Genomic DNA, 21,648 nt, shown 5'->3' with positions numbered 1-21,648 from the left:
TGATTATTAGGACATGATTTTATTTTTATAAAGGAGAAGCAAAATAAATCTGCATGAGATCCTTGGTTCTCTCAGAGTTTATTTTTTTCTTATAGATGTTTCATTGCCCAACTATGAGCTACAAATATTCTTCTATTGAAATCTGCATAATTCCACTTTATTGGCAACAGCACAGATAAGATACACTACAGCTGCCCTGTTACAGTCAGCATATTTCATTAATCTTCTCATTAAAAAAATTAAACTCTTAAATTCAGCTCTTAAAGCTGAATTCCTAGGGACATGCTGGGCACGTCCAACTTGTGTTCTTGGCAACAATATGGAAAGGATTAAGTACTGACTCTTTCCAGGATTCTTCTAGTCTACAGCTCTGGATTTATGGTGATATTAACCAAGTCAAATTCGTCTTTACTTATTTCAAGACCAGCCAATCAAAACTATAGAATCAAAAACACTTAGGAAATCTTCTAATCAGACCACTCCCCAGCACGGACAAATGACTGTCCATTGTTTGAAAATCTTCAGTGATGGAGCACCCACAACTCCAGAAAGCAGTCTATTCTACCATTTAATAGCTCTCGTGATTGGGAAAGTACTCCTTATTTTGAGCTTGGGTTTCTGGAAAATTTCTACCTGCTGGCTTTTGTCCTACCCTCAAGTGCTACAGAGTAGAAATCCACACCCTCTTTCCACTGATGGCTAAGTATTGGGAGATTGCTACCATCTCTCCTCTTACCCACTCCCAATCCACCCCACCCTCTTCTTTAAGCTAAACATATTTAGTTCTGTTCATAGGATTGTGCCTACCTCAGAAAGCCTGGGGATATGATTTTGAATTCCATATAAAGAAATAGGAACATGGGGCAAGTTACTTCTTTATTGTTTTTACCCTAGGTCAGGGGTCAGCAACCTTAAACATTCAAAGAGCCATTTGGATCAATTTCCCACAGAAAATAAAACACCAAGAGCCACAAAACCTGAGTGGGCATGGCCAACTTGATGTCACTCACTCCCACCCAGTCACATGACCCCTTCCAGCCACACCTACCCAGCTGGTCATTAAGGCAGAGAACTGGTTGTTAAATTATTTGCTATGCCCGGCCCTGCCTCTCTCTATCTCTATCTCTCTTCTCCTCTCCTCTCCTCTCCTCTCTTCTCTTCTCCCTCTCTGCCTCCCTGACCCCACCTCTCTCCTTCCTGATTTCACTTTCCTTCTTCCCTTCCCCGATTTATACTTCCTTCCTTCCCCTGATTTCACCTACCTACCTTCCTTCCTTCCTTCCCCCCTCCTCTGATTTCACAGTCCTTCCTTTAATCCTGTATATTATGGTTCATTATTGTTAGTATTTATTAAAGAATGCTGCATAGCTTAGAAGCTCTCAAAATAACAGCAGCTGTTATTTACTTACACACACACATACACACACCTTCACCTATTTTTATTCCACTTTCCCTGGTTCCTTGGGGAAGTAATAGCATCTTTTCCCCATTCCCATCTTTAATAACCAGGACTTTGCACCAGTGAGAGATTTGAGCACACATTTTGCATTTCTCTTCCCTCACACCCAGAGAAAAAGGATTCAGCAACATGAACCAGGAAACCCAGGGGAGACTCCCCTCTGGACTTGGGAGTGTGTGTGGTGGGGGGAGAGAGAAAGAGAGGGGGTTGGGGGATACCTGTCTGAGAACTTGGTGCGGTCTGGAGCTGCTGCGTTTATGCCCGTCGCTTCCCCATGGAAAAATGCTCCAGTCGACACCTTGGAGGGAGTTCTCTATCCACTCCTCCCTCGCAGCCTATTGTCCCACTTTGTTTCCCCCTCCCCTTAATATGATGCTAGGGAAGAAAGCCGAGAGGGGAGAATGGGCATTGGTATAAGTTACCCTGAACGCCCTTTCTATCTATGCGAGAGAGCCCAGGATGGGTTGACTCCTTCCTATGACGTCATTTAGCTGATTCTGTACTAAGATATAAAAGCCAGCCCCTGAGAGAGACCCCAGCTTTGGCGAAGATACTTGACAGACTGAAAGGTGTCTCTGAAAGCACAAATGAATACAGAAATATGACTTACCCTCTCCGGATGAATCAAGGGAGGGGCTGGGCTCTCTCGCAGCATAGACAGAAAGGGCGTTCAGGGTAGCTTCTACCAACGCCCATTCTCCTCCATGCTGCATCGAGAGCCCAGGGTGGGACATACCAAAGCTTGCATGTCCATGGGCGGGTCCTCGTCTGGCTCATCACACCGACTGAGAAGGGAGAAGGGCCTGAACCCTTTCCAGAGGTTGAAGAATTTGCTTGAAGCCTTCAGCCAATCCCTGCCTAATGGCTGATGAGACTACATCTTGGATATCCCTTGGTCTATGCTCAAAGGTAGAGGCTAGAGCCTTAGCTTTGATTTTAGCAGCCACCTCCCTCTGGACTGATTGGGTGCGTTGCCTATGTCTTTTTCTCCTATTGGGCTTAAGAGACTGTTCCACTGGGGGGGGGAAAGCTCTGCCAGAGCCTTATCTTGCTCCATTTGTAAAATAAAGGCTCTTGCGTTGGAAAGAAGCTGTTTAGAAATTTTTCTATTAAGCCCCTTAGGGTATAAATGGCCCCCGGCCTTACAAAATGGCCGCTCACCTCATGGTGGAAGGCTTGAATCCAAGGTGGCCGCTGACTACAGGAAAACAGGCTCCAAGATTGAAGAATCGTTCCTTAGGCTATACAGAGCCCCGAGTGAAGTCAGCAAGGGAAAAACACAGCAACCAGCTACACGATCAGCTGGCTTGAGCTCTTATCAGTTTGCCGTGTTTACGATCCCTCCAAACTGCAGGCGTGGGGGAGGTCTGCAGACGCTGCCCAGCTTGCCTACACAGAGCTCTGTGACCCTACTCCCAACTTGCAGGAGAAAGAGAGAGAGAGAGAGAGCCCTGTTCTCTGGAAGAGCAGCTGCCCAGATCCCTGGGAGCTGCTTGAAGAGAGGAAAAAAGTACTGAAGATCGCTGGTGATTGCTATCTAACAGAATGCTTTCAGAGACACAGCTTTACTGACCGAAAGAAGCTGAGTCAAAAGCTGGGGTCTCTCCCGGGGCTGGCTTTTATATCACAGTACAGACTCAGCTATGACGCCACAGGAAGGAGTCAACCCATCCTGGGCTCTCGATGCGGCATGGAGGAGAATCAAAGGGGGAGGGAAAAAGAGACCCAGGCAGATCCCTCTCTGAATATCCTCCCACCCAGATTTCAACTGATTTCTTCTCTGATCCTCTGATGAACCCTCCTTTTTGGACTCTGGACCGCTGGGCCTGTATTTTTCCCATTTATTGAGGGAAGTTTGATTTTTCTTGGGTCCTCCCCCCTCCCCATGCCAAAAGGAAAGCCAGACAGGCTTCTCCTCCTAGAAGTCCCCCTACCCTTCCCCCTGCTTAAAGTGAACACGCTAGTCACTTTAATATTCGTTTCTATTAATGCATCTCAATAAATCAATCCCATTCATTATGTATTTCATTGTATTTTAATGTATTCTGAAGCTCAATAGCCAATTAACACAAAAGCATGCAGAGATGTCATATGCATTTCAAAACGTAACCAACACTCTAGCAACTCTGCACATACACAGCCTTGAGTGTGAATTATGGTATATATAATTATTTGCATGTATGTATGTATGTATGTATGTATGTATGTATGTATGTATGACATTCAGCTTTGTTCGGGTATTTTCCCACGTCATTGTAGTTGTGCTTTTAAAGTTGTAGCAATGTTTCGGCAGAATCCCATCTGCCATCATCAGGCTTCCGTATAGTGTTCGTCTGTGAGTCAGGCTTTTATAGTGGCTTCTGACTCACAGATGAACACTATACAGAAGCCTAATGATGGCAGATGAGATTCTGCCGAAACGTTGCTACAACTTTAAAAGCACAACTACAATGACGTGGGAAAATACCCGAACAAAGCTGAATGCCATACATGTAAGTACCCGCGAAAACTTAAGAAAACATACATACATACATACATACATACATATATACACACACATACACATATATATATGCAAACATCTTTGCACTATCTGCCTTGGATGAAAAAAACACACACACAACACGACACTTTCTGCCCGTCCATTCCTCCATTCCTCCACCCACATAAATTCTAACTTTCCCATATCTGAAGCTGCAGTTGCTTTAATAGGCACCTTCTGGCAGCCAGAGTGGCAAGAATGGAACAAAGCTGTCTTCTTCAATCTAGTAATATACTTAACTGCTTCATTTCTTTCAAAGCCTTTGTCAATCGTTCAATCAATTCAAGCAGAAACAGAGTTAAGACAGCTCCTACTGTTGTGTTGTTGAAGTTGAAAACAGATTAGGGAAAAAAACTACAGAATATTTGGCTCACCCCCACTCTTAGCTGTTTTATTTTATCATACTCAAAGTGGCCACCTTCAAGCCAGAATGTTCTGTAATTGAAGAATTCTTCATTATCTCTAGTGATAAAAAATATTTTAGATAACACTTATCTCAAAATACAGTAAACTTTTGCTTTACCAGACCATTCAGAGATATGTAAAGCAAGTGTCTATTACACCTGAATGTCTGCTAAAAACAGAAAATCATATGTGTTAGTGACATCATTTGGATTATATTACATATGCACAATAGTACTAATTAGAAGCTAAAAGAGTTATGCACTCAACTCCTGCTTTGTTTGATATTGTAAACCCTTAAACTATTGTATTGTATTGTATCCAGCTTTATTTCTTTGTTTTTCAAATGAAGCACACAGAGACTTTATTAAAAGTTTGATGGAGTACCTGCTGTAACTAACTTATGATTCTGTTGAGCTAAATAAACAAAAATAACATTATTTTGCATATTAAGTGTTGTATGACATGCAGTTAGTTAGTGCACAAAGATAGGTAATTGGTGGTTTAGCACATAGAAGAGATTATTTTATCTTTGTTTTTTAAATTTTTAACAATTTTAACCCACCCAGGATTGATGGAAGTCAGGTGGCATATAAATTTAATACATTATTATTAATCCTGCCCATTTAGTTCACCTAAAAGCTGCCAGCCATACCATTCCAGACTTTGTAAAAAAAAGTTTAAGCCAATTGGTATCTGATGATATTTGCAAAAGAATTGAATTCAGTGAGATTTTTTAAATATTTCAGTGAAACTGTATGTTAATAGAAACCATTCTGTTTCAGATTCAATCCAGCCACAAAATCCAATAAGGAGTATATAAAGTAGTGCAAATCTCCAGGGCTGGTGTAGTCAGCAATACAACACAACATGACTCAAATCTAAAAGAAAAATAGACCTACTCTTTCCTCTTTTAAAAGTGCCTAAGAAAAAATAAAACTGCTTTTTATTATTTTCTTCAAGTTTGAGTTTTCCAGCCTTATCTGGACTCTGCTTTCTCACTAGACAAATGCTTCCATATCTAAATATCAACCACAGCCTGAAAATATTGAAGGAAAAACCACTCTCCATATTATATTTCAGAATACTAAACTATGATATTTCAGACTTTTCCCTTTATTTTTTCTCATACAATTTTGAGTCAATTGTCCTCCAATGACAACTGGAAAGACATCCAAAAGAGCTAGGGTCAAAGTAATCCTGCTGAAAACATATGAGCTATGCCATGTAACTGGTAACAGAATGACCACTTCTCTTAATTTGTGCGTGAAAAAGGAACATCATGTGAACAAGGATCTTCTTTTGTAAAAGTGCCAAGCAACTGGATGGAATATCTGTGTGTATGTGTGTGTGCCCATCCAATATGGAAAACATTTGAAGTGAGATCTCTATCTCAAATCTCATCTCTAATACTGCATTCCAGAATAATTGTTAAAAATAAGTGGAGAAGATACACTCAACAGCAACTTCTTATAAAGTTTAAAACATAGGTTCTCCCATATCGCCCATCAATAAGATGTAACACCTAATAGCACTGAAATTTTTGGGAAGACGATACATGATACAAATAGTCAAAGAAGGTACAGTAAAAATCTATGCTTTTAAAATGAAAATGGGTTCTTACTGTTCGAAGAATCAGAATCCAAGAAATAGTCTGCACAATCAGCCGAGTTCAAATCCTAGATAAGTTCCTTTTAAGTTTCACCAGCAACGTTCCGTGCGTTCCCTCTGGTCGAAAACTGGGTCAAAACTGGGCATGCTCAGGCAAGTGAGGCGTGGCCAAAGACCTGATTGACTCAGTCTCCGAGCAGAAGAAGAGGAGTTAACCCATGCTTTGGATTCTCCGTTCAGCACACCGGATAATGTGTCATTTTGGCTCCAAAAAATGATTATTGTGACATAATCAATCACACCAACCTTAAAGAATATGCACACAATCATTATTTAATTAAAAATTGAACATACGAGCTACAAGTCTGAATTCAGTTCCTTCCTTCTCCTCTTAAAATGCAAATATGACAATTTCTTATAAAGTTAACTTTTAATCAGAATCGAGGCTGCTATTGATTATATCTGCAACAAACATGATTTTGTCAAATGGAACACTGAAAAACAAAATTATTCTCATTGTTAACTACAGATGTTGACTTTGAAAATTAAACATGACTTAGGAAAAACACTGAAATACCCTGACCATTCAATTTAACCAATTCATTAACAAAATGTAAAATCTTTATACATTCAACTAAGTTAAAACAATTAGAAATCAGACCATCTAATCTCTTTGATTTGGTGTTGACCAAAATCACCTCTCATCTTCCCTATCAATCAGTTTTCCATTTATCCATTTTTGTCCAATCACCTCCCTGGAAGAGGGAGAGGGAGAGGGAGGGAGGGAGAGAGAGAGAGAGAAAGAGAGAGAGAAACAATTGACAATAGAGTCATAAATTGTTGAAATTTAATATTTAATAAATAAAGACTTAATAACTGTAAATAATGTACCCGAGGCAGTTCCTGGTTGCATGAGGCCTGGAAACTTCAGAAAATGCTCTGAAGCATCTGTGGCTTTATAGTCTCCAAAAAGGGAACAGGAAAGTAAGTCCCATTCTCGCATGTTTTTTTAGGGGGGTGTTCAAAGGCTGCAGAAGAGCAGGGCCTTCTCTCGTATGGCTTTCCAGAGGATTACTGAGTCCTAGAGTGTCACCAGTGACATACATGTCATAGGTTTGCCATCCCTATACTAGACAATAATCACTCCTTTTCCAAAATACATCAATATGTAGCAATAGAAAAGAAGAAATTCAAACCTGAAATTATTATTTAAATGTTGCAGGCAATAAGGCTGGGCAATGGGCACTCTTTGAAAATGATTTGGAAGTATTTCTTTAGACTTTCTTTTATAAACATAGCATTTCCCTGCTACTCATTATAGTAGGTCACTTTCAAGCTTTTAAATAAGTCTGAGAAAAAGATCGTACTTCTTTAATGAACCAAATCAATAACGCAGCTTGCATTTAAAGTGACTTTTAAAGGGGGGGTAATATTTTCAGTCTCAAGTTTGACAAAATAAAAAGTACTACACCAATATACTGGTAGACTAGTCAGACAAAAAAAAAGTAATTTTATATCTAAAGATGCATTTGTTAAGAATTTGAAAAGTTAAACTGAAATTGAGGTTCATCTATCTTTATGGTTGAGGCCTCTCTGAAAAGTTAGAATTAAGTACTGTGTTTCTCGAGCTCATTTCTTAATCAGAACTCGAATGACAACAAGAATGTTAATGAAAACTCCACATAAGACTTATTAATGCTATCAGTATCCAAAATAAATAAAATTGTATCAAAGAAAAATGGTAAATAAGAAACGCAGACTTGGATAAATGACACAAAATTCAAATAATTATGTTGTTCATAGGAATCAACTGCAAAACATCTAGTGGGATAGCTTTATTAAAATTAATTGAGATATCATGAAAACAGGCAAGTAGTTGAATTCTTCCAACTCTTGTTATGTTTTATTAAATAATTCTAACAACTATGATTATTTTTAGAATTATGTCACAATGTCTTTTATATAGAAGATCTCTTTTTGTTTAAAGTAGAATAGAGAGGAGAGTAGAATAGAGAGGAGAGGAGAGGAGAGGAGAGTAGAACAGAACAAGGAATAGGAATAGGAATAGGAATAGAGCTGGAAGAGATCTTGAAGGTCTTCTAATCCAATCAGCTGCTCAAGCAGGAGATCCTATAACCATTTCAGACAACTGGCTGTCCAGTCTCTTCTTAAAAACCTCCAGTGATAAAGCACCCATAACTTCTGACTTTTATTTTTACAACAGCAACCTTATGAAATATGCTTGACTAAGAATAGCCCCAAAAGTCTATGGCTGAGAAGGAGAGCTAATCCTGTGTCTCCTTAATCCTGGCCCAGTACCTTAAACATTATACAACACTGGATCTTCTCACCCTTATTTTTGAGTTTAACAACACACACACACACACACACACACACACACACCTCACTTCAGTGGACTGGATATTGGGGGACATAGGAGAAGCTGGCCATGATGTTTTGGCTCACTTAATAGGAATAAAAGAACATAAATGAACTACTGGGGCAAGGCAGAATAATTTTATAAGTTACATAAATTAATAAATATTTAAATTATTAAAATTAGTAAATTTCATTATTATTAAAATTAAAAAAATAATAATGTTAGTGTAATAGTACAGTGTGTTTCAGCTCCTGTAGTCAAGCAACATCATGACTTTGGAATTAACATTTTGAGATATGCTTTTTTAAAAAACCATTTAGTACATTCTATTAATTTTGAGATTGTTCTTTTGAAATTTCTATATTGCAGCTGCACTGAAAGTATGAAAACTGGCAATACTTTAGACATATTCCTTTTTGGGAATCTTTTGGGAAACCAGAATAAATGGGTAGCATAAACAGATAGAGAACTGCTACTCAAAAAAATCAAATTCAAGAGGGATAATCCTCCTGTAATTCAGAAACATGCATATCAAGTAAGCTGTGTGTTTCTCTCTTCCACAACACAGGAAAAAAACTACTAGAGAGTGGACCTATGTAAAGTTAAACGTGATTACTTTAATATGCAGATACACAGCAAATGCACTTAGGAACACGGATGCATGTAGGCAACCACACAATTATCTTGATAACTACAAATTACAATTGCTGTTGTATAAAATAAGCGTATACTTATATCTCAGGTATGCATAATTTGTAATCCACTGAGCCAGCTGCATGGCCACATTAATCAATGTGCTAGTGACTGTCACCAAATAGAAGTAAAACCAATAATTTAACTGAGCCTGTGATGAGTTGCCACTCATGTTGACGGAATGCATTCCTTTTTTTTAGCTCTTATTGACAGTTTCTTTCTTTTAGAATATGTTATACATAAATCAAGTCCAAATGTTTAGAGATTTAAAAATCCACTTCTCTGCTTTGTGTCAGAACGAACGCTGGGAATCAGTGTAGCTGTCTACACAGGCTTGATTACAAAACAAGCATGTTCTCTGTTGGTGTCTCCTATCCAAAACAAAGTAACTGCTGTTTCTGGAATGATAATCCTCAATTTATGACTCTTTGCTTAACAACTATTCAAAGTTACAACATCTCTCTCCAGAGATACTTTTAACCCATTTTCGAAGTTAGAAATGCTGCACTCTCCATGTAGTCACATGACTGCATTTTGGGCACTTGGCAACTGGCTCATCTTTATGGTCATTTGCAGTGTCTCAGTCACATGACCACAATTTGCAAATGTTTTTTGGCCAGTTTGAGGGATTTGCTTCCAATTTCTGGGGTGGGGATTCCTATTGGAAAAATGCATTTGGTTAACTGCTGCAAAAAATGTAAAAAAAATGGTTCTAGTGACATGATACCTCAACTTATGACCATAAGTTATGACTATGGACAGCAATTCTGGGCTCAATTTCTATTGCAAGTTGAAGTCTACCTTAACACTCTTAGTTTGAAGCTTGATGGCTTTCACTGGCTTAAGAGAACATAGTATAAAAGCAGCTACTTTATAGAAAATGCAGACAACTGGATTAAGATTTGCTAAGTGGTTGCTCTAACAGAAGCTTCACTTCTTATTATAGGGTTTTGCAAACAAGGACCACCCCTTTCTCCCCTACCCACATCAATCAGACCTGTAAACTATACTTTAAGCACAGAGCCCCTGTAATCCCCTAATCATATATCAATCCAAGGGATAATGGGAACATGTTGCTTTTCATTCTGTGCTTTTCAGAATCTACAAAGTACCTCTTGAGGGAAGAGATGGCTACTTTCTGTAGTCCTTGGGGATGCATTGGCGCAGAGGCTTAATGACCCTGGAACTGGCCAGAAATGATTTGCACACCGGCAGTTTGAGCCCAGCTCCCCAAGAAGGTCCTTGCTCCCCAGCTCCTGCCCATCCAGCATGCCATGTTGTGAATTGATATACGGGTTCCATTTTGCTGGGAAAAACCTAGCTGTGTTCATGTGTGTGGAGAGCAGAAGCCAGCACTGGACTTGGCTGAACACGAGGCAAGGAGAGACAAGTGGAGGAACCCGGAAGAGCCAGCAACCAAGCACCACTAGTCAACTGGTGTAAGCTAGCTTGCCCCCCTGCAGTGCACCAAGGATAGGCACTAAGCGCGGAACAGAATGAACTAGCAATTTATGAAAACAATCAACCAATGGAACACCTTACCCTCAGAAGTTGTGGGAGCACCATCACTTGAGACCCTCAAGAAGAGATTGGACTGCCATTTGTCAGAAATGGTGTAGGGTCTCCCGCTTGGGCAGGGGATTGGACTAGATGACCTACAAGGTCCCTTCCAACTCTGATTATCTGATATCTGTTATCTGCTGTATGGACTGAATAGTGTCTAGCATTTGTAGATTTCCCTGACACTGGTATGCCATAAATAAATCTGAGGTAAACAAGTGAAATCAAGCTAGCACCCATTCCTTTCACCATTTCCTTCTTTAATAGTGAAATATATACCATGATTTTTTATTCAGATCATATCCTCACATTGAACTTTTGAATAGACAGCTACTGTACTTAAAATCCACGGGGGGGGGGGATTACTAAGAATAATCATCATGACTGCCTATGGTCACCCCTCATAGTGTCGCTTTTGCATTCTTTCTCCTTGAGATTGAAATATATATAGATTTCTGTCTAATACAAGTGAATACTGGTCCTCATTCACTACACCATCTTCCAGAAGCAACCTCTTTTGGGGACACAAATTTGTGAAACTGTTTCAGAATCTAATTGGGGTCTTGGAAGTCCATTTTCTATTCTGTTTTGTTGAACAGGAGGTTGAACTAGAACAAGGGTCTCCAACCTTGGCAACTTGAAGACTTGTGGACTTCACCTCCCAGAGTTGAAGAGAAGGAAGGAAGTGAAGTCCACAAGTCTTCAAGTTGCCAAGGTTGGAGACCCTTGAACTAGAAGACCTTGAAGGGCCCTTCCAATTCTGTTATTCTGTTTTCTTGTTTTGAGTGGGAAGAAACCAAAATACCTTTAGAACTCTAGTCTGAGCAAAGATCTTTCCAATATATGGATATGAAGCTTAAAACTACAAAAGGTTATTACTACTAAGCTTTAAATGCTCATTTTAAAGTACAAGAATAGTTATTTATCCCCTTTACACATGAGTGTCCAAAATGTGGTGGTGCTTATCTGTGACAAGACAGCAGTTTAATAATACTGTTAAGAGCAGTTCTAACCAGAGGACAGCTAATGTAATTGCAATTCTTGAGGCATATCCAAGGATATAATCTGGGCTTTCTAATGAGCTAATTTATTTGTTGTGTTCTGCCTTTCCTTAGGAATTAAAAGCAACACACTTAATATTCCCACTCTAATTTTATCATCTTATCCTAGCCCAAAGCCATTGAGCGAATTTCATGACTGACTGGTGACTTGAATCTTATGAGTCTACCAGTTGGAGTCAACCACCCATTACAGTCAATTTCTTATGTCTTACTCAGAATTAACTTCAGATGTAAACCTGGAAAATTTATCTAGATATGTTCTGATAGGATCTGTACCCTACACACAATGGATGCTACAGTACTTCCAGTCCTTGTATCAGGCACAGAAAGGCAATCATAAAAAGGCAACCAGTTGGCTGGAAGAAAATAAATAATTATTAAACAAGTACTGTATTATTTCTTTCTCTTTTTTTCTTTCATTTTTTTCCATGTCGGGGGGAAAAAAGGGTCATGGTCTGATTTGGACACTGCAAGATTCTTCTCTCATAAATCAGAACAACATCCAGGTGGGAATATGGGATATTCTGGTGGCACAGTGGTTAGAATGCAGTATTGTAGGCTAACTCTGCCCACAGCCAGGAGTTTGATCTTGACCAGCTAAAAATTGACTCAGCCTTCCAACTTTCCAAGGTCAGTAAAATGAGGACCCACATTGTTGGGGGAAATATGCTGAGCCAACCAGAGAGTGCTGTAAAGCACTATGGGATGGTATATAAGTCTAAGTGTTAATGCTATTGCTATACTGTTTCCTAAATGAGAACAATAAGCAGATGGTAACTATCACAATACACTTTTTGCTCCTTCCCTCTGAAAATGGCCTACCTGTATAGACTTGGAACTCATTACGTTACAGAGCCATATAGAAAAGACAAATTGAAAAAATTAAAGTCCAGATCAGTATCTCAATACCAAAATAACTTTACAAAAATTTTGAAGAGCTGGCTGCTTGGCAAAATTTATGTGTTGGATTGGAGAATGAAAATAGATCTGGTGGCCTATTAGTGCCTGGGCTTGGCTATTTTCTCAGTTAAAATACAAAGAAGAAGTACAGTATACAATCCTGATGAGATTTTTTTTTTTTTTTAGGTTGAAAAACTCTTTTAAAAAATTCTGCAAGTAAAATTCAATTTTCTGGATTCACCTTCCTAATGTTAGTCTCGGAGTTAATGTTTCAAACGAAGGATTGCTGGAAGTCTGGTTTTAGTAAACTACACCTAAATTGGAAACAATTTAGGACAGGCTATTTCCTAAACTGATATATTCTGAACTCAGCTTATTCTGGTTAATCATCTAACCGCAAGCAAGCTACATGGTCCTTCTAGAGCCCTGTTAAATAATTTTGGAAGACACTCCCTTGTTATTCAATCAAGCAAATACTGTGGAATGTTTCCTGGTATGAACCTCTCACTCCATTTATTTATGAGATGCTCTCCATTCATTGTACATTATAATACAGTTGAAATAGACCATTAGACTTTAAATCCCTTTTAGTTCTACAATTATTTTTGACATTTGGTCTTATTATGATCATCAAGCAGGAGGCTCCAACTATGACATATAAAAAATAAGAGAAAACTACATAATCATCCAATCCAAGTATTTTATATGACACCAATCAACAAAGTATTTAAATATATGGATTCAACTGAATAACGTTAGAGAGCCTTCATAAGTTGTTAGCAAATACTTTCCCTAATATCCCAATTATTTAGAAAGTTTTTTCTTTAGAATAATCCTGAGTTACTTAGACAACATTATAAGATTTCTAATTTAATATTACAATTATTAAATGAACTGGGTATTTTATTGTCCTGCACGTATATTCAACATTTCATGTTATATCAGAAAATTACTACTTTATCAACTTCCGGATAATTAACAATAATTACATACATACATCTAGTAAATAAAAATACCCGCAGGAAATAGCAACATAACTTTATTAAGAGTTCAAATCAAAATAAATATAATAGAGCTTCATCAACAAAAAAACACAGAGATGGCGTCATCCTATTGTGAAAAAACTCTGTTTTCAATGTTTTCTGGAAGACAGTCAAAGTCTTATCTAATTGCTGGAGGAAGGCTGCTCCATACAACAGGAAGCACAACTGGGATTCATTCCACTTCACCTCACCATAAAAAAAAAAAGAACCGCTGGCAATTTTTCTAGGGAAGAATAGCTTTGACAAACTGATTTTATTGGAGAAGATCCTGGAAATATTTTAAATACTCATCACAGTTAATAAGTTTAGCTTAAAAAACTCCAACCTACTTTGTATAAAACTCTTTTCTGGATTCACCTTGTCCTTTTATGGCCTAACATTATATTACCACAACCGTACTTCAAGTGTACATCCTTACTGAAGTTAGGAGATGTTTGGAAAAGGTTTGTGAAACCCTTTCTGTTTTGTAATCTACTACCATCATTTGTGTGTATGTGTTTGTGTGAGTGTGTGTGTGAGAGAGAGATTAGTGAAGTGTTCCTAGAGCCACAGTAAACCATTGTTAACCAGGCCTAGCCAAACCATTCTGCAACATTACATATCACAGCAATTCATGCAACTGTTTAACAGAGGGGATCTGGCTAAAGTTACTGAAATTAATTTCTGCACACCGCAATCTACATTGGCTTAAGGTCTAAATTAGATTTTTTTTCCAAATTATTATTTGATTTATACATACTATTGCTTTAGCATATACATTTATCCTATTGAAGGAGCCTTTACAAATGGATAAAGGCAGGAATTTTGTCTACTTAGACATAAAAGTAGTTCAAAAGAATATAGTCATCACTCCTCAATAACTTGATGGTCCTTTCCCATTTTCTATGACTATAACACTATTGCATGTTATTAGAAACTAACTATAGAAGGACAACTCTTGAATAAGATCAGTATCATAGGCATAGGCATTAACAATTTAAAAGGATAAACCATTGTTAACCAGGCCTAGCCAAACCATTCTGCAACATTACATATCACAGCAATTCATGCAACTGTTTAACAGAGGGGATCTGGCTAATGTTACTGAAATTAATAATTTCTGCACACCGCAATCTACATTGGCTTAAGGTCTAAATTAGATTTTTTTTCCAAATTATTATTTGATTTATACATACTATTGCTTTAGCATATACATTTATCCTATTGAAGGAGCCTTTACAAATGGATAAAGGCAGGAATTTTGTCTACTTAGACATAAAAGTAGTTCAAAAGAATATAGTCATCACTCCTCAATAACTTGATGGTCCTTTCCCATTTTCTATGACTATAACACTATTGCATGTTATTAGAAACTAACTATAGAAGGACAACTCTTGAATAAGATCAGTATCATAGGCATAGGCATTAACAATTTAAAAGGATAAATTCCACTAAAACTATAGTTTCTTGCACACCTGATTATAAATTCTGTTGACATGTAACAAATCTATTTCTAGCTAAATCCATTTGCTCTGGGATTCAAAAATTCCGCTTAGAATAAACTCCATTGAAATGAAGAGATCTACTAAAGAGGAGTGGCCTACAACCCTAAAATATGAAAAGACATAGTTTAAACGTAAGAAGCACTTTTAAAGTGTTCCTGAATGGATACATAGTTCTTACTCTATCAAGAATCTTATTCAAAACCAAAAATTATGGAAAGCTTTTTTTGTACAAAGTATCTAACAACTTTGCTAAGTTAGTGCAACAACTATTTTCAGAATAGCACAATCAGTTAAATTCAATTTCTTAACATTGCAATTATTTAGGTCACACAGCAAACTATTCTTCAGTTATGAGAAGACTTCAGTTAGGGTTTATATACTAGTAAAAATATTGGGATTTGCTGATTAAAAGTTGTTTTCTACTTTCAATCAAGGAAAAGAGCATTCATTATCACATACTGCTCTCTTATTTCAATATTTTATAATTATTAAATATAAACATACATTAAAAATTATATTTAAATTTAGCGATGCATTGCTAATCTCATTTAATCTTACAAATTCTATTGAAGAAAACAGGGTATGTAATTGAGTAGTAAAGCATCTAGACCATAAGAAAGCCTTTCTAGCTCTTTTATCATTAAAACAAGAGAAAGCTTTATCTACTTCTTTCTGAGCAGTTGTCCTAACTTTGCTATCTGTCCATCTGTCTACAGGAGAGAAAGATCTTATTGGATTGGCCTATTTTGACCTACTTGTGTTTTATATTTCTTGTAGTAGCTGCTTTGAATTTCTATGCCGAGGTTTAAAGGAGAAATATAATATTACACGTATCATTTTCTAAAAGGTTTTATGTATTGGGTATCTCCTGCATATAATAATGAAGAGCATTCACTCTATTCTCAAAAGTGAATTAACCTTTAGAAGTGTTTTGAGTACACATCTTTCCTTCTTCAGTTCATACCAACAAATACATTATTTTTCAATTAAGGGCTTATTAGACTACATTCCTAATCATTGAAAACAAACCCATTTTATTTGCAATGTTAAAAACTTAAGGAGACATAATTAATCACCTTAAAAGTTAGCCATAGCAGAAATGATATTTGTTCCAACAGGTAGCCCAGAAAGAAAAAGGCCAAGAACAAAAAACAGTTGGTCATAAGACAGGTAACAATTTAAAGAACAACATGGGGAAGTTTAGTTAGGAAGGAGTATTATACTTATTTTGGAGGAAGCCCCATTGAAATAGCTGGGATTTAATTACAAGTAAACATGCACAAGATTTGGGGGATCCAAGATTTAAACAAAATGAATCAAGCAGTATTGGAAAACCATAAACCACCAGTTTTCTGCTCTATCTCCAAAGACTTGCATTTTTTTAATGTCAAAAAAACTTTGGTTAAACTCAATACTGTTCTATGCATCCTTGCTGTTATGACAGGAGTATGTTACAACATAGGAATTAGGTACCACCACTGCACTTCTTTCTGGAGGAAGAGTGGGAATTCCTCACTATACTTCATTTCCCAGAAGACTTAAGAGAGACTCAAGCCCAAGCTGCAGAAGCTTCCTTTGTGTGTATCTCCCCCCCCCCCCCCCCCCCACCACTTTGGACTTCAGAGCAGCAGTATAGAGACAATGAATATTCTGTGCACAACACCCACATGGATTGGCTGGTCTCTCCCCAATACCCTATGATGTAATGCAACTGGAATGTGCTGGGGGTTTTGAGCTGGGAGTATTGGGAGGGGAGGGGAGAGTAGGTGACACTTCTCCTCTGTTTGGCAGACCAAAGAGGTTCAGCAAATTAACATGACAGAGCTGGTAGATCTGCCAAGTTTCATTACCTTTTCCTCTATGTTCTATTTAGGACGGAAGGGTTCCCTTTAAAACCCTGAGAACAGGCTCCAATTCCTGAATCACTACATCACTGTTATCTGGGAAAATATGATTGCCTAAGACAGGAAATGAATATAAATTAGGCAACATATCAAATAGAAGTGCAAGGGTTGGATGTTTTTTTTTTAAAAAAAATCCCTAAACTAGCAGGATATGATGGAAGGATTTAAATGAATTACAGTACTGGGGGGGGGGGGAGAGAGGGGAAAGCAGGCTGTCCAGTGTCCTGCTGTTTTCTGCAGATCTCCTCTACTAGTTTACAAAAACCACCCTACTTCATTGGCATTTTAATCTAGCAATCTTAAGACCGCAAAGGTTCAAAAGTAGAAACCAGCCTGCCCTCAATACAACTGTTTCAGTGCTTTTAAAATCACTCTTGTGGGCTTTGGGAGCTTGTTCTTTCCATCGTGCTGTTGGATCGTTTTCCTCGGCCCTCAGGAAGGGGTTTTTTTTGGTTTTTTTCCTTTTTCCCCTGGAGCCAAAGCCTGCTTGCAGCACCGAAATACAGAGAAGGGGAAAAGAGAAGGGGAAAAGAGGCGCATCCGTCTTTTCCCCAACGCACCATCCCTCGCCTGGCGCTCGCTAGCGCTAGATCGGAGCCACGTAGGCTGGGAGCACCTCCCGCTTCCCCCCGCGCTGCCGCCATCTCCCGACCTTGGGTGGGTCCCACAGGCAAGCAGGAGGAGAGCCGGTCCTTCAAACCGGGGTGGGGTGGGGGGGTCTTCCCCAAGCCGTCCCTTCCCCGCCCCCGTTTGTCAAGTCCGTCTCAAGAGTGCCAAAAATAAAATAAAATAAAAAATAAAAAAAAGGCCACCGGGCAAGCAAGCGTCCCGCTGCCTTTGTCTCTCTCTTTCTCTCTGTTCTTTCCCCAGCAGCCGGAGCTTCCTTGTCCTTCAGCGGTTCGCCGGACTGGTCTATTCACCCTCGGCATCTGCAGCGTGTAACAGTAGTTGGAAAGAAAGGAGGAGAGGAGAGCAAGAAAGGCCTTTTTTTTTTTCCCCCTCTTCCCGCCTTCCCTTTCTGGGAAAGTACTTTTCCACTCCGAGAGGAAGGCAGCGCAGAGGCCAAGAAGAAAAAGTTTAAAGGGAAGCAAGCAGGACTCCCTGCCTCTCCCACCACCACCACCACCTCCTCCTCCTCCTCTCCCTCAGCTCAGGTCGACCCGGCAAGCGACGAACAGGTCTCCTCCAACCCCACGCAGAAGTGACGAGGAAAAGCGACCCGCAATAGAGGAACGCCGCTCAAGCCAACAGAAACCTCTAGGGGAGGGAAGACCCTAACCGCTTCTCCGTATTCCCGCCCCCCCCGTCCCCTCACCACACAAGCTCGGAAAGAAAAGCGGGCGGGGTGGAGAGGGTCGGAAGAGAAGGCCGAGTAAAGGAGGGGAGGGGCTGGCGACCCAGGGGACGCCAGGAGTAGCGTAGTGGAAAGCGTAATTTTCTTAGGAGGAAGAGGACGAGGAGCGTGCTACGCATTCCCATTAAAAAGGGACCGGGGAAGGCGAAGCGGAGGGGAGGGGGGGCGCTATCCTGAATCTTTTAGGTGCGCCTGGTCCTAGCTTATGAGTAAGCCCCGCAGGGAGAACGTCTAGCAAACGAGAAAGACCGGCAGGGTTTCTCTGTAGCGGAAAAAAATGGGGGGAAGAACGAGGCAAAGGCGCCATTATTTATTTATTTATCTGTCCTGGAGTGGAAGCCTCAGAAAGGCCAAGGTTTGGCTTGGTTTGGTTGTGTGTGTGTGTGTGTGTGTGTTTTTTTTTTTCCTGCCTTGGCTATGACTCCGGGCCGCGTACCCCAGCGTCTGCGTGGATGTTTCCTCATATAAACCGAGTAAGAGGCGAGGGGCATTTCTCACCGAGGTTCCAAGCCCACGGGATAAGACCCTGGTGACGATATCCTCCCCCTCCCCAAATTGAAGCAGCAACATTTCTTTTTAAGGACCAGGTTTAGAGACGTGTGAGAAACACCGTCCTCTGAAACAGCCACCCTTTCTTTGCGCAGCCCCCCGCCACCCCACTTAAACCAAACAATGGAGCGGGGGGGGGGCAGTCATGGAAGAGGCGCGGAACATCAAAGGCGCTGCGAACAGGAGTAGGGTTTCCAAACCTGAAACTATGTGGGAAAAAGAGGGGTGGGCGCAGGAGCCGGACTCCATTTCTTTCCTCCACCCCCCACCCCCCCCCTCAAACGGAGCGCAAAGAGAGGCGCCGCTGCGGCCCTCCCTCCTTCGCTCAACTCTTCCCGCGCCTTGCCTCCATCCCACGTCTTCCCCTCTGAGGCGCAAACAAAGCGGGAGAGAAAGCCAGCCGCGGAGCTGACGGGCTTTGAGCCTTTCCCACCTCGGCGGTGCTTTACCTTATTCTTCACCTCGGCGGAGAGTCCGTAAGAGGGGCCCTTGTTAAAGTGGGTCATGGCAACGGCGCCGGGTCGGTGTCGGTGCCCGAGGTGGGGACGCGGCTACAGCTCTCCTCCTGTCTGCGCTCGACTGGATGCTCCGGGCTGCCAGTGGGGCGCGAGCGAGCGAGCGCGCGAGGGCGGGCCGGCCTGGAGAGGGAGGGACGTGGGGCCAAGCTGGCTGACGGCGGCCGCGGCGGCTTAGACGGCCTCCGAAACTTCTAGTCCCGCCCCGGCCCGGAGAGCAGTCTTGGCGCCCCTTCTCCGAGAAGCCCAACGAGAGCCATTCCTCTCCCGGCCGCGGGAGGAGCACCCGGCGGGCAGGCAGTCTCCCTCCGCTTGCCGTGTCCCCAGCTTTTGGAGTCCTGAGAAAAGCCTCCAAACGACCGGCCGCTCGTTTCGCCCCGTTCATTATAAGCCCGCGTCAAATAAATCCGTTTTACGGCCCGCGCTAATTTACCAATCGCAGCTTGCTAGTTCATGATGCGCCAGGTTAAATCACTCGCTGAAGGATGGGTGTGCTACAACACCGCCCTTCCTAAACGCGGCTCGGGGTAGTAGTCTGTTAGTCCTACCCTGGGTGGCTTGTCTGGCCAAGTGGGCTGGGAACGATGGGTGTTGTGGTGTAGCACCTAACTGGAGGGCACCTGATGGGAAAAGCTGTCGAAGATTAGAAGAATGGTTGTTCGTTCTCATCCTAAATACAGTGTTTTGACTCAAAAGGAGCAAGGACCTAGCAAGTATGTTTAGGATTGCTCCTTTAAACTAGCATAAGTTATTGTAAATCAACATGTGGGATATTATTTGTGCTTGGTTATAAAGTGCTTCATTCTTTTTTAACAATGCATCCACCAATACATGTGTCTGACCATCCACTCACTCTATCTATCTATCTATCTATCTATCTATCTATCTATCTATCTATCTATCTCTACTGTATCTCTCATCTCTCTATCTCTATCTCTCTACGTCTATCTTGTGGAGCAAATATTCCTTCAAATTCGTATTATAAACTAAAGCCAATGGGGGATATATTTAACAAAGGCTGTATTGTAAATGAAGAAGCTGTTTGGGATGTTGCTTGGAGAAAGACAGAATCATTTGAGTAGAATATAACTTTTTCTTATGGATAACTGACAAACCTTAGTATGAAAACATTGAAAGCTGTACATTTGGATCATTGGAGCCTCAGGGTAGTTGGAGGGAGAACTGGCAGTTGTTAATGGCTGGGCGGGGGTTTGCTTAGCACTTCTGCCAAGGAAGAGAGAAACATCAAAGAAAGCAGGAAGGAATTACTTGCTGTTCAGAATTTTATAGCAACATTATGGAAAAACAACGTGCCAGAAACTTTGTTTTAAGAATCCTGAAATGGTGACTAATTTTTAACACATGCTATAGAAAGGAATCTTTTTAAAAGCTTCTCAACTGGATCAATAGTTGGTTAGCTATTTTTTTTTCAACTTGTACAATATTTGTATATAAACTAAGCATACACAATACATGTGAATCAGGTGAAATTCAAAAATTTTCCCTAACGGCTCTGTGGGCGTGGCTTGGTGGGACTCAGTCTCTAAAAGGAAGAAGGTGGGTGGGTGCGGGCAGGGCCAACCGATTCAAATTGTCCCTACCACCTCTCCCGAGGTGGTTGAATTTCACCCCTGATGTAAACCCCTCTGTATTTAAGCTGTTCTTTCCCCGGACCACAGGAATTACGAGTTTATAAATAAGATTGCTATTTCTTTTTGTCCTTTTAGCAGGGTTTCTGTCCTTCTGACAGACAGAAATCTATCCCATAACTGACTACTGTTACATCTCTTAGAAGTAGATGCATATAATTCAGATAAATGTAGTCTATTGGATTTTGTTTGTCAAAAATGTTTTTAAAAAGTTCTGATTATGGTCTGTTGGTCAGTTGCCATAAGATGTCTTGTATGTGAATAGAATTTATATACAGCCTTTAGGGGGAAAAAGGCTCAAGGCCGAAAATGTCTCCTTATCTAGTTTTGGTGTGTAGTATGTGGGTGTAGGTGTGTGGATGATTATGTTTTTACATGGAATTCTACGTTTATTTGAGTTTCCATGTGTTTACATGGAATGCTAACTTTATTTGAATTTGTTTTTGTGATTGGCTGGGCCTTTATTGTAAAACAGTTTAGGAAATGTTCTTACTGTTATTTTGGATTCTTCTGAAAAGTGACTGTGAAACATGGAAAAAAAG

General features: G+C 40.3%; 1 protein-coding gene across 2 annotated transcripts in view; it reads right to left on the bottom strand.

Annotated features, from left to right (window-relative positions):
* Window positions 1-19,523, bottom strand: part of CNN3 (calponin 3) — a 34,375-nt gene extending 14,852 nt beyond the window's left edge. Inside the window, exon 1 of one of the 2 annotated variants that reach the window (XM_026700346.2) lies at window positions 19,392-19,523. In XM_026700346.2, the coding sequence (XP_026556131.1) occupies window positions 19,392-19,448 (57 nt within the window). In that variant the 5' untranslated portion in view covers window positions 19,449-19,523. Of the gene's footprint in view, window positions 1-17,851; window positions 17,997-19,391 lie in introns of those variants that run through there. The other variant, XM_087930195.1, reaches the window with a different exon arrangement.
* Between the last annotated feature and the right edge of the window lie 2,125 nt (window positions 19,524-21,648).

Source organism: Pseudonaja textilis, chromosome 3 (genome assembly GCF_049901715.1).
Source record: "Pseudonaja textilis isolate UNSWEBS1 chromosome 3, rPseTex1.2, whole genome shotgun sequence".
NCBI lineage: Eukaryota > Metazoa > Chordata > Lepidosauria > Squamata > Elapidae > Pseudonaja > Pseudonaja textilis.
Note: the sequence above shows the minus strand (reverse complement) of the source record. Positions and strands in the feature narration are given on the sequence as shown.